The sequence below is a fragment of the Gallinula chloropus genome (genome assembly GCF_964237585.1).
Source record: "Gallinula chloropus genome assembly, chromosome: 1".
Classification (NCBI taxonomy): domain Eukaryota; kingdom Metazoa; phylum Chordata; class Aves; order Gruiformes; family Rallidae; genus Gallinula; species Gallinula chloropus.
In genome coordinates, this window is record NC_140085.1 from 100,698 (window position 1) to 112,819 (window position 12,122).

General features: G+C 57.6%; 1 protein-coding gene across 2 annotated transcripts in view; it reads left to right on the forward strand.

Annotated features, from left to right (window-relative positions):
• Positions 1-10,891, forward strand: part of LOC311197858 (putative adenosylhomocysteinase 3) — a gene marked incomplete at both ends in the record, with an annotated part of 92,312 nt that extends 81,421 nt beyond the window's left edge. Inside the window, 9 exons of one of the 2 annotated variants that reach the window (XM_084271691.1) lie at positions 218-281; positions 1,392-1,480; positions 3,695-3,765; positions 4,299-4,393; positions 5,088-5,186; positions 6,273-6,341; positions 6,413-6,491; positions 8,023-8,143; positions 10,712-10,891. In XM_084271691.1, the coding sequence (XP_084127817.1) occupies positions 218-281; positions 1,392-1,480; positions 3,695-3,765; positions 4,299-4,393; positions 5,088-5,186; positions 6,273-6,341; positions 6,413-6,491; positions 8,023-8,143; positions 10,712-10,718 (694 nt within the window). Of the gene's footprint in view, positions 1-217; positions 282-1,391; positions 1,481-3,694; positions 3,766-4,298; positions 4,394-5,087; positions 5,187-6,272; positions 6,342-6,412; positions 6,492-8,022; positions 8,148-10,711 lie in introns of those variants that run through there. The other variant, XM_084271692.1, reaches the window with a different exon arrangement.
• Positions 10,892-12,122: the final 1,231 nt, after the last annotated feature.

Genomic DNA, 12,122 nt, shown 5'->3' on the forward strand with positions numbered 1-12,122 from the left:
AGGGTGGATGGGGCTCTGAGGGACCTGCTGCAGCGAAGATGTCCCTGCTCACTGCAGGGTGGGATGAGGTGGGACCCAAAGGTCCCTTCCCACCCAACACACCCCACGAGTCTCTGGTTCTCTCTGTGTCCTCGGGGGCTCAGGGGAGCTCCACCATCAGTGCTGTCAGTGGCTCAGTGTTTAACTGGGGTTTGTTTTTCTCCCCCTCTCCCTTTAGCCTGAAGAGGACCACAGACATGATGTTTGGAGGAAAGCAGGTGGTGGTTTGTGGCTACGGAGAGGTAAGGAGCTGGTGTGTGACAGGCGGCGCCGCGCGGAGAACCAGCTCATCCTTCACCCAACGTGGCTTCTCCATCCTCCCAGCGTTACCTACATCTGCAGGGCTCTCCAAACCCAGTGGGGTTACCAAAACTGAAGGGTTTCTTCATTTCCAGTTTATTTCTTAATCTTAATTAAGAAATCTTAAAGGTTTAAGAGATGAATCTTAAACTAGGTGACCGTTGAGCGGGCTGAATATCCTCACTGGCTGAATATCTTCATTATAATGTGCTAATTTAATGTGGCATATAGGGTCTAATAACACCTATAATTCTATTTCTATATTACACTCATGTTCCATTGGCATACCATCTGTTGTATTTGATTTAATATACTGTTTAAACATGAAGCCTCTCAGAGGCTGGGTCCTGCAGATGTGCTGGTGCATGATGCCGCGGGGTCAGGAAAGAGGAGTTAACCTTGACTTACCCCTGTGCTCTCACCCCACCCTCAAATGAAGGAATCCTCTCTCAAGGCAATGCTGGGATAATTCACCCTTCTCAGTTCTTGTGGGGACCAGTTAGCGCCAGTTGCTGGGTGCTGTACTGGGAGCTGGGGATTTTTTTAATTGCAAAGAGCTGTAATTGGGCAATTTTCTCATTTGCAGTCACTTTATTGGGGGGGGTGGGGGAAAGCTTGGCCCCCTGAATTCCTTGTTGAGCTGCTTTGTTAAGGTTAAAGCTCGTTAACCCTGGGAGATTAAGCCATTAAGCTTCCTAAGTAGAGTAAAGGTTACCAGCAGCTCTCAAACTCACCTGAGCTGAGCACCATCTCTCCTTCTCACGGTGCTTTGTAGGTGCTGGGGTGTTCCCAGGGGTAAGGAGAACTCCCAAAAGGCACTTTTAGACTTTTCAACACCTCTCTTAGCTAAGCTGAGCCTGACTCTGCTCCTAAATTGCTCCAAAGCCAGGAATTTCATATACCCAACAGATGGAAGTGGAGTTCCTACGGCGCTAGGGACGAGATGCTCAGGGTTGTACGTCCCTCCCGCGCTTCCCGTGGCCGGAGGGATGCTCGGTGTCCCCTGAGCTCTCAGCATCTCACTCCTCCTCTGTGCTCTTCTCCCTCCCCAGGTTGGAAAGGGTTGCTGTGCTGCTTTGAAGGCCATGGGCTCCATAGTGTACGTGACAGAGATCGATCCGATCTGTGCCCTCCAGGCCTGGTAAGCAGTTGCCCCCAGCCCAGCTGCTGCTTTGGGGTTTAGTTTTTTGGGGTTTTCTCCCAGGAAAACCATGAGCAGAGATGGCTCAGCAGTGGTCCCTCCCAGGAGGGATGCTGCTGAGGGGTCCCTGCATGCTTGGAGGGATCCACAGCTCCCTCCTCCAGCCAAGAAAGGGTTCCTGCACTAAAGCATCACCTCAGTTGTCTGTACCCCACCTCCCAGCTTGTATGACTGTAACCACAGTGGGCAAGAGTTTAACAGTACAGCTTGAAGGAGGTCAGTGATGTGGCTTGAAAGGATGTTGGAGGTGAACTGTGACCTCCGGAGAGCAAACTCAGGCTTTACTGTGCTGCACACACACCTCACCCCAGAATAGTTTGGTTTCTGTGATCACACCCCCCTCTCACAACCCCTCCTGGCTGACACTGGTACCCTGAGGTGGGGCTGGAGGCACGTGGTTCTCCCCTCACATGAGCACGTTGCAATTAGACCCGACCTCGTTTCCTCCAGGTAAGAGTTGTTTTGGTGAAGAGATGCTGCTCCTGCATCCCAAGGTGTGAGGTGGGATGTGACCAGGCAGGCAGAGTTCCAAAACCCATCGGGATCCTTGAGCCCACAGCCCCTTCATTGAACCTGTAGGGTTGGAAAGGACCTCTGAGCTCATCAAGTCCAAGTGTCAGTCCAACACCACCATGTCCACCAACCCATGGCCTGGGGCACCGTGTTGTGAACCCCTCCAGGGATGGGGCCTCCACCACCTCCCTGGGCAGCCAGGTCAAGGCCTGACCTGAGCACCCCCAGCTCCCTCAGCCGCTCCTGGGAAGCTTTGCTGCTCTCCAGCCCCTTCCCCAGCCTGGTTGCCCTTCTCTGCACTCGCTCCAGGACCCCCATGTCCTTCTGGTGCTGAGGAGCCCAGAACTGGACCCAGCACTCCAGCTGCAGCCTCCCCAGTGCCCAGCCCAGGGGCACAATCCCCTCCCCAGCCCTCCTGGCCACGCTGGCTCTGACACAAGCCAGGCTGCCCTTGGCCTTCCTGGCCCCCCGGGCACACTGCTGGCTCCTGGGCAGGCTGAGCTCACCCCACACCCCCAGCTCCTTCTCCCAGCAGCTCTCCAGCCGCTCTGCCCCAGCCTGTAGCACTGTGTGGGGGTTGTTGTGCCCCAAATGCAGGACTCTGCCCTTGGCTTTGTTAAACCTTGCACATTTGGCCTCAGCCCATGGCTCCAGCCTGTGCAGATCCCTCTGCAAATCCTTCCCACCCTCAAGCAGATGGAAACTCCCACCCAACTCAGTGTTATCTCTAAACCAACGAAGGACACACTCAATCCCTTCTCCCAGACCATTGATAAAGACATTAAACAAGACCAGCCCCAAGCCCACTTGTGCCTGGCAGCCAACTGGATTTAACTCCAGCTCTCCAGGATCAGCCTTCCAGCCAGTGTCTTCACCTAGCAAAGAGCTCCTTCCAGCAGGAGCTACTGTGTCCCACCTCAGAAGGACTTTGCAGTGAGGAGGGTGGAAAACAAAACCAATAAATGGGCCATACAGCAGGAGAAAAAGAAGAACATGACTATTTTTTTATAGTAACTTGGATTTTTGCAGCTTGTGAGAGTCACAGAAGTAAGTTCACAGCAGGATTGTCAACAAGCCCTGAGGAAATACAGATATAAAGCCCTGTCCTTGTTACCCAAAGCGCTGGATCCACCTTGCTTGGTGAAGCCAGGAGAGTCATGGGGTGCTCTCTGCTTCCAAAAGCTGGTGTAGGTGCTTAAATATGGATTGCAAAGTTCCTGGTAGACGTCTGTGGGCTTGGGGTGGGTTTGGGTTTGGTTTATGAGATGAGCTAAATCTGTATCAGCAAGGATTCGGCAGCAGGAGGGTGGAGCTGCATCTTCAGGCTGTACTTTGGGGCTGTAAATAAGCTGTCTCTGTTGGAAATGGAGATTTGCAGATGTGGAGACCTTGACTGAAAACGTGAAACCCCCAAAATCTCTTTGTTTCTCCTCATAACAGTCCCAAATCCCCCCTGGGGTGGCTCCAGAAAACCCTGCTGAGGTTTGGGGTACGTGGTCCTTCACGTGCTGCCTTCTTGTTCTCCACTCTCTGGCAGCAGAGAGAGAAAAATCCCTTGATGGGGTGGGAGGGGAGGTTCCTATTTTTGGGGTGGTGTTGCTGCTTCTCAGACACTTCTCCCCCTGCACTTTCTCCTCTCAGCATGGATGGATTCCGGCTCGTGAAACTCAATGAAGTCATCAGGCAAGTTGACATCGTCATCACCTGCACAGGTAGGTGGTGCCCAAGGCAGGTCATTGGGGTGCACCCCATAATGTGGGGCTGGAGGAGCAGCTGAGGGAGCTGGGGGTGCTGAGCCTGGGCAAGAGGAGGCTGAGGGGAGCCCTTCTCCCCCCTGCCCTGCCCTGCCCTGCCCTGCCCTGGCAGGAGGGTGCAGAGAGGTGGGCGATGGTCTCTGCAGCCAGGGGCCAGGAGCTGGGCCGAGGGGCAATGGGCTCCAGCTGCCCCAGGGCAGGGTCAGCTCAGCTGGGAGGGCAAAGTTCTTCCCTGGCAGAGTTGTGGGGCTGTGGCACAGGCTGCCCAGGGAGGGGGCTGAGTCCCCAGCCCTGGGGGTGTTGAGCAGAGGGGAGATGAGGAGCTCAGGGAGCTGGGGCAGCTCAGGGTGGGATTGGTTGGACTGGATGATCTTTAAGGTCGTTTCCAACCTGGTGGCTCTGGGGTGCTGTGGTACCTGCACCCCTCTTTGCCCAAAGCAGTGGGCAAGGTGCTGCACACGGGGAGTTATCGGGGTGTCGCTGTCCCACAGGCAACAAGAACGTGGTGACCAGGGAGCACCTGGACCGGATGAAGAACAGCTGCATCGTCTGCAACATGGGCCACTCCAACACTGAGATCGACGTGGTGAGTGCGGGACACCCCTTGGGAGCGGGGATGGGGTGGGGGGGGGGGTGCTTTGGGACCCTTCGGAAGCCGTGTCTGCTTGGGAGGAGCCAAGATCCATCCCCAGTGTGGCAGCAGATACTCCTGAGATCCCAAAGAATGCCAACGAGCCTGGCAAACTCCTCTGGTATCCACCAGCCTCATTCCTTCCCCTGGAGCGTTGTGATGCCTGGATACGGGATGAGCCTTCCAGTCCCTGAAGGGACCTCAGGAACAGGAGGGGAATGGGCTTGTTCAAGGGCAGAGACTGGCAGGACAAGGGGCTGGAGTGAAGCTGGAGGAGGGAAGGGGGAGAGGAGAGACTGGGGGGAAGTTCTGTGCAGAGAGAGTGGTGAGGGGCTGGAAGGGGCTGCCCAGAGAGGGGGTGGGTGCCCCGTCCCTGGGGGTGTCCAAGGCCAGGTTGGCTGGGGCCCTGGGCAGCCTTGTGTAGCTCCAGGCCTGGAGGTTGGTGTCCCTGCCTGTGGCAGGGGGCTGGAGCTCTGGGACCCTTGGGGTCCCTCCCAACCCAGCCCAGTCTGGGATTCTATGAAACAATAAACCGTGGACAAGACAAGTCGCTTCCTCTTTTCCTTCCTATCCCACAGCTTCTGGTCTCTGGGTTGATTTCTTCCTGTAGTTCTGCCTGTCCCTTAGCTGCTGTCACGTTGTGTTTCAGGCGAGTCTGCGCACGCCCGAGCTGACCTGGGAGAGGGTGAGGTCCCAGGTGGATCACGTCATCTGGCCAGATGGGAAGCGAATAGTCCTTCTGGCAGAGGTGAGTTGCAAAGGAGAAGGAATTGAAGCTTCTTCTGTGCTGGAGGAGGGAGAAACTGGGAGCTGGATGAGTGGTGGGAGCTGAATTGCACCCAGAAATCATCTCCTTGGGCCGCGACAGCTCAGCGACCCTCTGGTTTGGAGGGCTGGGTGCTTTGGCCTCTTTGGCCCATGAATTACTGGAAGGGAGAAAAGCTCATTCAGGCAGAGAAGGACCTGGGGGTGTGGGGTGAGCTCAGCCTGCCCAGGAGCCAGCAGTGTGCCCGGGGGGCCAGGAAGGCCAAGGGCAGCCTGGCTTGTGTCAGAGCCAGCGTGGCCAGGAGGGCTGGGGAGGGGCTTGTGCCCCTGGGCTGGGCACTGGGGAGGCTGCAGCTGGAGTGCTGGGTCCAGTTCTGGGCTCCTCAGCACCAGAAGGACATGGGGGTCCTGGAGCGAGTGCAGAGAAGGGCAGCCAGGCTGGGGAAGGGGCTGGAGAGCAGCAAAGCTTCCCAGGAGCGGCTGAGGGAGCTGGGGGTGCTGAGCCTGGGCAAGAGGAGGCTGAGGGGAGCCCTTCTCCCCCCTGCCCTGCCCTGCCCTGCCCTGGCAGGAGGGTGCAGAGAGGTGGGCGATGGTCTCTGCAGCCAGGGGCCAGGAGCTGGGCCGAGGGGCAATGGGCTCAAGCTGCCCCAGGGCAGGGTCAGCTCAGCTGGGAGGGCAAAGTTCTTCCCTGGCAGAGTTGTGGGGCTGTGGCACAGGCTGCCCAGGGAGGGGGCTGAGTCCCCAGCCCTGGGGGTGTTGAACAGAGGGGAGATGAGGTGCTCAGGGAGCTGGTTTAGCTCAGGATGGGATTGCTTGGACTGGATGATCTTCAAAGGGCTTTTCCAACCTGGTGATCCTGTGACTCTGTTTCCCCTTATCCCCTTGCTGGGTATCTCCTGCAGGGTGTTTCATCTGAATTTTTCACTTCTAGAAGGTTTTACAGAGTTACTGGGGCAGCCAGTAGACGTTGTCCCATCCCAGAAGGGCCCCAGTGGTCCTCATGCCATCTGCAGGGCTGTAAACTGGTTCCGGTGCCGCGTGGGGATAACAACCAGTGTCTGCTCCCCAGGGCCGCCTGCTGAACCTGAGCTGCTCCACCGTCCCCACCTTTGTCTTGTCCATCACGGCCACCACGCAGGCAAGTGGGGTTTGGGCTGGGCCAGGGTCTCACTGCACAGTGCTCCTCACCTACGTGTCCTCTCCACCCAGGCCTTGGCTCTGATAGAGCTGTACAACGCTCCCGAGGGCCGCTACAAGCAGGACGTCTACTTGCTGCCCAAGAAGATGGGTGAGGATGAACTCGTTGCCTTCTCTTCTTTGCTTTTGAGGTTGGACAGGAGAGTTTCAGGGCTTGTGCCAGCAGACCTGGCTTCCTGGGCTGCAAAGACAACGTCATCCTTCACCAAGGGCTCTGCCAGCAGAAGCCCCTGGGAGGACGCGGCTGGACTGGCCGCGCTTTGGCTGCAGAGCTGGTTGTTCTTTGCTGTGTTGCTTGTTGGGTTTGAGACCAAGGTGCCAAGAGAGGTTCCCTGGAGACATTCAAGGTCAGGCTTGATGGGGACTGAGCAACCTGATCCAGTGAAGATGTCCCTGCTCACTGCAGGGGGGTGGATAGTTGCCCTTTGAAGGCGCCTTCCAACCAAACACGATCCATGTTTCTACATCCTTCTTCCTCCAAAGACATCTCCTTCCTTTGAAGTGTGAGGGGTTGCACTTGGGCTGGAGGAATCCCAGCCATGGATCCAGGCTGGGAGAAGAGCTGCTGGGGAGCAGCCCTGCTGAGAAGGACCTGGGGGTTCTGGTGGGGGAGAAACTCCCCCTGAGCCAGCAGAGGCTCCTGCAGCTGGGAAGGGCAATGGGATCCTGGGCTCCATCAGCAGAGGGGGCAGCAGGGACAGGGAGGGGATTGTCCCTCTCTGCTCTGCCCTCCCCAGCTGGAGTCCTGTGGCCAGAGCTGGGGCCCAACACAAGGAGGATGTGGGGCTGTTGGAGAGGGGTCAGAGGAGCCCCGGGGATGCTCAGGGGGCTGGAGCAGCTCCCCTACCTATGGAGAGAGGCTGAGGGAGCTGGGCTGGGTCAGCCTGGAGAAGAGAAGGCTGTGGGGGGACCTCACTGCAGCCTCCCCGTCCCTGAAGGGACCCCAGGAACAGGAGGGGAATGGGCTTGTTAAAGGGCAGAGACTGGCAGGACAAGGGGCTGGAGTGAAGCTGGAGGAGGGAAGGGGGAGAGGAGAGACTGGGGGGAAGTTCTGTGCAGAGAGAGTGGTGAGGGGCTGGAAGGGGCTGCCCAGAGAGGGGGTGGGTGCCCCATCCCTGGGGGTGTCCAAGGCCAGGTTGGCTGGGGCCCTGGGCAGCCTTGTGTAGCTCCAGGCCTGGAGGTTGGTGTCCCTGCCTGTGGCAGGGGGTTGGAGCTCTGGGACCCTTGGGGTCCCTCCCAACCCAGCCCATTCTATGATTCTCTGGCCTGGGATTCATCTCAGTCCCTTGCATAAAGCCATGGCATGTCCCTCTGGGACACCAAGACCATCTCCTACACAGCCTGTGGGAGATGTCACCCAGCAGAAATGTCCAGGGACTCCTGGTTCAGTCGAGCATCCAATTTGCCTGAGGCTCTGGCATAGCCCAGCAGCAGAGCCCAGAGCCAGCAGTGGGGTATTTCACAGACAGATTTGTCTCCTCTTACATCAAACTTGAGTTTTCCCCACTCAGGGTGAAAATCAGCCCCTTGACTGAGCAGCAGAGGTGTGAGGAGCTTCAGGGACCTGGAGGGGACTCGTTGCCTTCCCCTTACCCCGCTAACGAGCCTTGGAATTGTTTCAGATGAGTATGTGGCAAGCCTTCACCTCCCAACCTTCGATGCCCACCTGACAGAACTAACGGATGAACAAGCCAAATACCTGGGGCTGAACAAGAATGGACCTTTCAAACCAAACTACTACAGGTAGTAGCTCTTCCTTCTTCCATGAGTCCAGCGTACACAACTCAGGGGTGGGGGAACGGGCTTTAATCCCACCCCTTGAGGAGATACTGATTGAATCAGGACAGGCTGGGGGGAGCTGCTGGAGAGGAGCCCTGAGGAGAAGGACCTGGGGGTGCTGGTGGGTGACAGGGTGGCCATGAGCCAGCAGAGTGTCCTGGGGCTGAGAGAGCCAAGGGGATCCTGGGGGGGCATCAGGAGGAGTGTGGGCAGCAGGTGACAGGAGGGGATCCTCCCCCTCTGCTCTGCCCTGCTCAGGCCCCACTGGAGTGTTGTGTCCAGTGCTGGGCTCCCTGGGATCAACCAGCCAGGGATCTCCTGGAGAGAGTCCAGAGGAGGGACAGGGATGCTGAAGGGGCTGGAGCATCTCCCCTGGGAGGAAAGGCTGAGGGAGCTGGGGCTGTTCAGCCTGCAGAGAAGAGCCTGAGAGGGGATCTGATCACTGGGGATCAAGAGCTGAAGGGTGGGACCCAGGGGCCATGGGCAGCCTCTGCTCAGTGTCTGTGGGGACAGGACAAGGGGCGATGGGCTCAGGCTGGAGCCCAGGGAGTTCCCCCCAATGTGGGGAAGAACTTCTTCCCAGTGAGGGAGCCCTGGGCCAGGCTGCCCAGGGGGTGTGGAGTCTCCTTGTCTGGAGAGATCCCAGCCCCTGTCCTGGGGACCCTGCTTGGGCAGGGGGTGGGACCCCATGGGCTCTGGGGGGCCCTTCCCACCCCCACAGCTCTGTGGTTCTGTGAACTTCAGACACTTCCCATCACCCTGTTGGAACCCGATGGGGCCGGGGAGGGGATGGTGTGGGTGGAGCGGTGACGCAAAGCGCTTGGCAGGGTGAGAAGGAGCCCTTTGTGTCTGGCAGCAGCTGTCACCCGGCCCTGGCAAACGGCAGCGCGATGCCACCCGGCCAGCTCCAGTGACAGCTTTATTTGGAAAGCTTGGTGGAGGGTGTGATGGCATGGAGAGCTGTTTGGGTGCTGCTTGGGTGCACTCGGCTCAGAAGGCTGGAAAAGCCCCCTGAGCCCCTGGAGTCCAACCAACCCCATCCTGAGCTGCCCCAGCTCCCTGAGCACCTCATCTCCCCTCTGCTCAACACCCCCAGGGCTGGGGACTCAGCCCCTCCCTGGGCAGCCTGTGCCACAGCCCCACAACTCTGCCAGGGAAGAACTTTGCCCTCCCAGCTGAGCTGACCCTGCCCTGGGGCAGCTTGAGCCCATTGCCCCTCGTCCTCCCCCACCTCTCTGGGCACCCAGTGACCCACCCCCCTCAGAGGGAAGAGCTTTCCCCTCATCCCCAACCTCAATCTCCCCTGTCCCAGTTTAACCCATCCCCCTGGTCCCATCGCTCCAGGCCCTGGGAACAGTTCTTCCCAGCTTCCTACAGGCACCTCTCAGGGACTGGAAGGGGCTGGGAGGTGCCTCCAGAGCCTTCTCTTCTCCAAGATAAGATTTATCCACTCTTAGTTCTCAGCCTAACAAGACCTTTCCTGAACAAATACAGCCACTTTGAGCCAGCCTTTGGGGTTTGGGCCAGGCTTTGGGGTTTTGAGCCTGGCTTTGGGGTTTTGAGCCTGGCTTTTGAGCCAGGCTTTGGGGTTTTGAGCCAGGCTTTGGGGTTTTGAGCCTGGCTTTGGGGTATTGAGCCTGGCTTTGGGGTTTTGAGCCAGGCTGTGGGTTTTGAGCCAGGCTTTGGGATTTGAGTCTGGCTGTGGGGTTTTGAGCCAGGCTTTGGGGTTTTGAGCCAGGCTTTGGGATTTGAGTCTGGCTGTGGGGTTTTGAGCCTGGCTTTGGGGTTTTGAGCCAGGCTTTGGGGTTTTGAGCCTGGCTTTGGGTTTTGAGCCTGGCTGTGGGGTTTTGAGCCAGGCTTTGGGGTTTTGAGCCTGGCTTTGGGGTTTGGGCCAGGCTTTGGGGTTTTGAGCCAGGCTGTGGGTTTTGAGCCAGGCTTTGGGGTTTTGAGCCTGGCTTTGGGGTTTGGGCCAGGCTTTGGGGTTTTGAGCCAGGCTGTGGGTTTTGAGGCAGGCTTTGGGGTTTTGAGGCAGGCTTTGGGGTTTTGAGGCAGGCTTTGGGGTTTTGAGCCAGGCTTTGGGGTTTTGAGCCTGGCTTTGGGGTTTTGAGCCAGGCTTTGGAGTTTGAGCCTGGCTGTGGGGTTTTGAGCCTGGCTTTGAGGTTTGAGCCAGGCTTTGGCGTTTGAGCCTGGCTTTGGGGTTTGAGCTATTTGCTCTTCCACCTCCAGCCCATCCTCCCCGTTTCTCCAAGCTGATGGGACTCGATCCCTGAACCCAGGGGGGCACCACTGAGTTTCCCCCTTCCCCACACTCAAAGGGAGAGGCAGCGCTCAAGCATCAAGGGCAGGTGGCTCAATACAACGTGGTATTTATGGAGGTGGAGATGAGGACCAAGCCCCTTTCTCAACCCTTCCCTTCCTTGGTGTCTACCCCTCCCAAAACACACCGTGTTGGAGCTTCACACCTCTTCCCCAGCAGAAAACCTCCTCTTCTTTGTCACCAACCCCCCTTCATTTCCCTCTCCTTTCCCACAGATACTAAGTTCCTGCTGCTGTAACCCGGAGAATCGCGGGGGACAAGAACAAGAACCCCGAGTCTTTTCTCAACTACTGTACAGGATGAAACAGCGCAAGCTTCCTAAGTTAGAGCTGGGCTTGCTCACATAGTAGACAGTGTGTTTAGGTTATTTATTTATTAAATTAGAATACTGTTCATGCGGCCTCTGCCACTGGTGTTCGTCCTGCCGCGGGACTGGGAGACGCTGGATTTCTTTCTGTTTGTTTCTGGGGGTTGGATAGGGTATTTTTTGTTTTTTTGGTTCTCCTCTTTGGGATGTTCTTCTCTTTTTTTGGGGGTTGGAAGGATGGGGAGGAGCGAGGAAGAAGCGAAGTGGCATGAAGTGGCTGTGACGGAGGCGGAACCGCGTCACCGCCCAGGCGATGCGCGCCGTGGGAACCGCCGGATCCGGCTTCGTGGCTGAACGTTGCTTTTTGGGGTCCTCCACCTCCCAAGGCTTCTTCCCAACCAAGCAGGATCCTGGCAGCCATGAGAGCTGGTCAGAGGGCAGCTGGGGTTGTGTTTCCCACGGCTGTTTGATGACACTGCTCAATGAATCATCGTGAAACCCTCCTTTGCTCCAGGCACAACCGGGGCAGCGACGCGGGAAATCCCTCCGTCCATCGCTGGAGAAACTTCTTGTCGCCCCTCTGAACAGCTCCCCGAGGGATGGTTCTGCCTTAGCACTGCTGTCAGCTGTTAACCAAGGGGTCTGGTCGTTAGTGTCAGGCAGGGAGAGCCCCTAGCAGGCGGTAGGAGCGTGGAGGACGGAGCGGAGGTGGCTGTGGTAGGGGGTTCGGACCCGCCGCTGCTCCTTTCGTCACGGCTCCGCGGTGTTTTCCTGCTGCTTACGTCACGAGTGCCAACGTCCTACGGTCCAACCAAAGTCATAGTCCTGGTGGGGCTTAAGGGGGCGGCCCCACCAGCCTCTGCTGGTGGAAGAACCTTGCAACCTCACCAACAAATGCTGCTCACGTGCCGGGGAGCTCTTCCGAGCCCAAGCAGAGCTCATCGGCCATCCTGGCTGGGAGGACCTGTGTCCACACGAGGTCTCTCTCCAGCTGCATTGGAATCCTCATTGGAAACCTTTGGAGTTTTATTTTCTGGTCCTATTTGTAGGATGAGATTTGAGGCCCTCTGAGGGGATGAGACGTACGCCAGAGTAACCCCCACCCCGGTTTTTGCGCGCAGGGACGAGTTGGGCATCGCTCAAACCCTTCGGTCACCCCAAGTCGTGATGAATCAGAACCAACAGAGAACAAATTTGCCAGAACTTCTCCTTTTTCAGCCCAGGATGTCCCTTCCTGAACGCTGCCCTTGGCACAGCACACCCACCAAGGTGACTTTCTGAGTCTCCATGGCTCACCAGAACCACTTCTGTGGTTCACC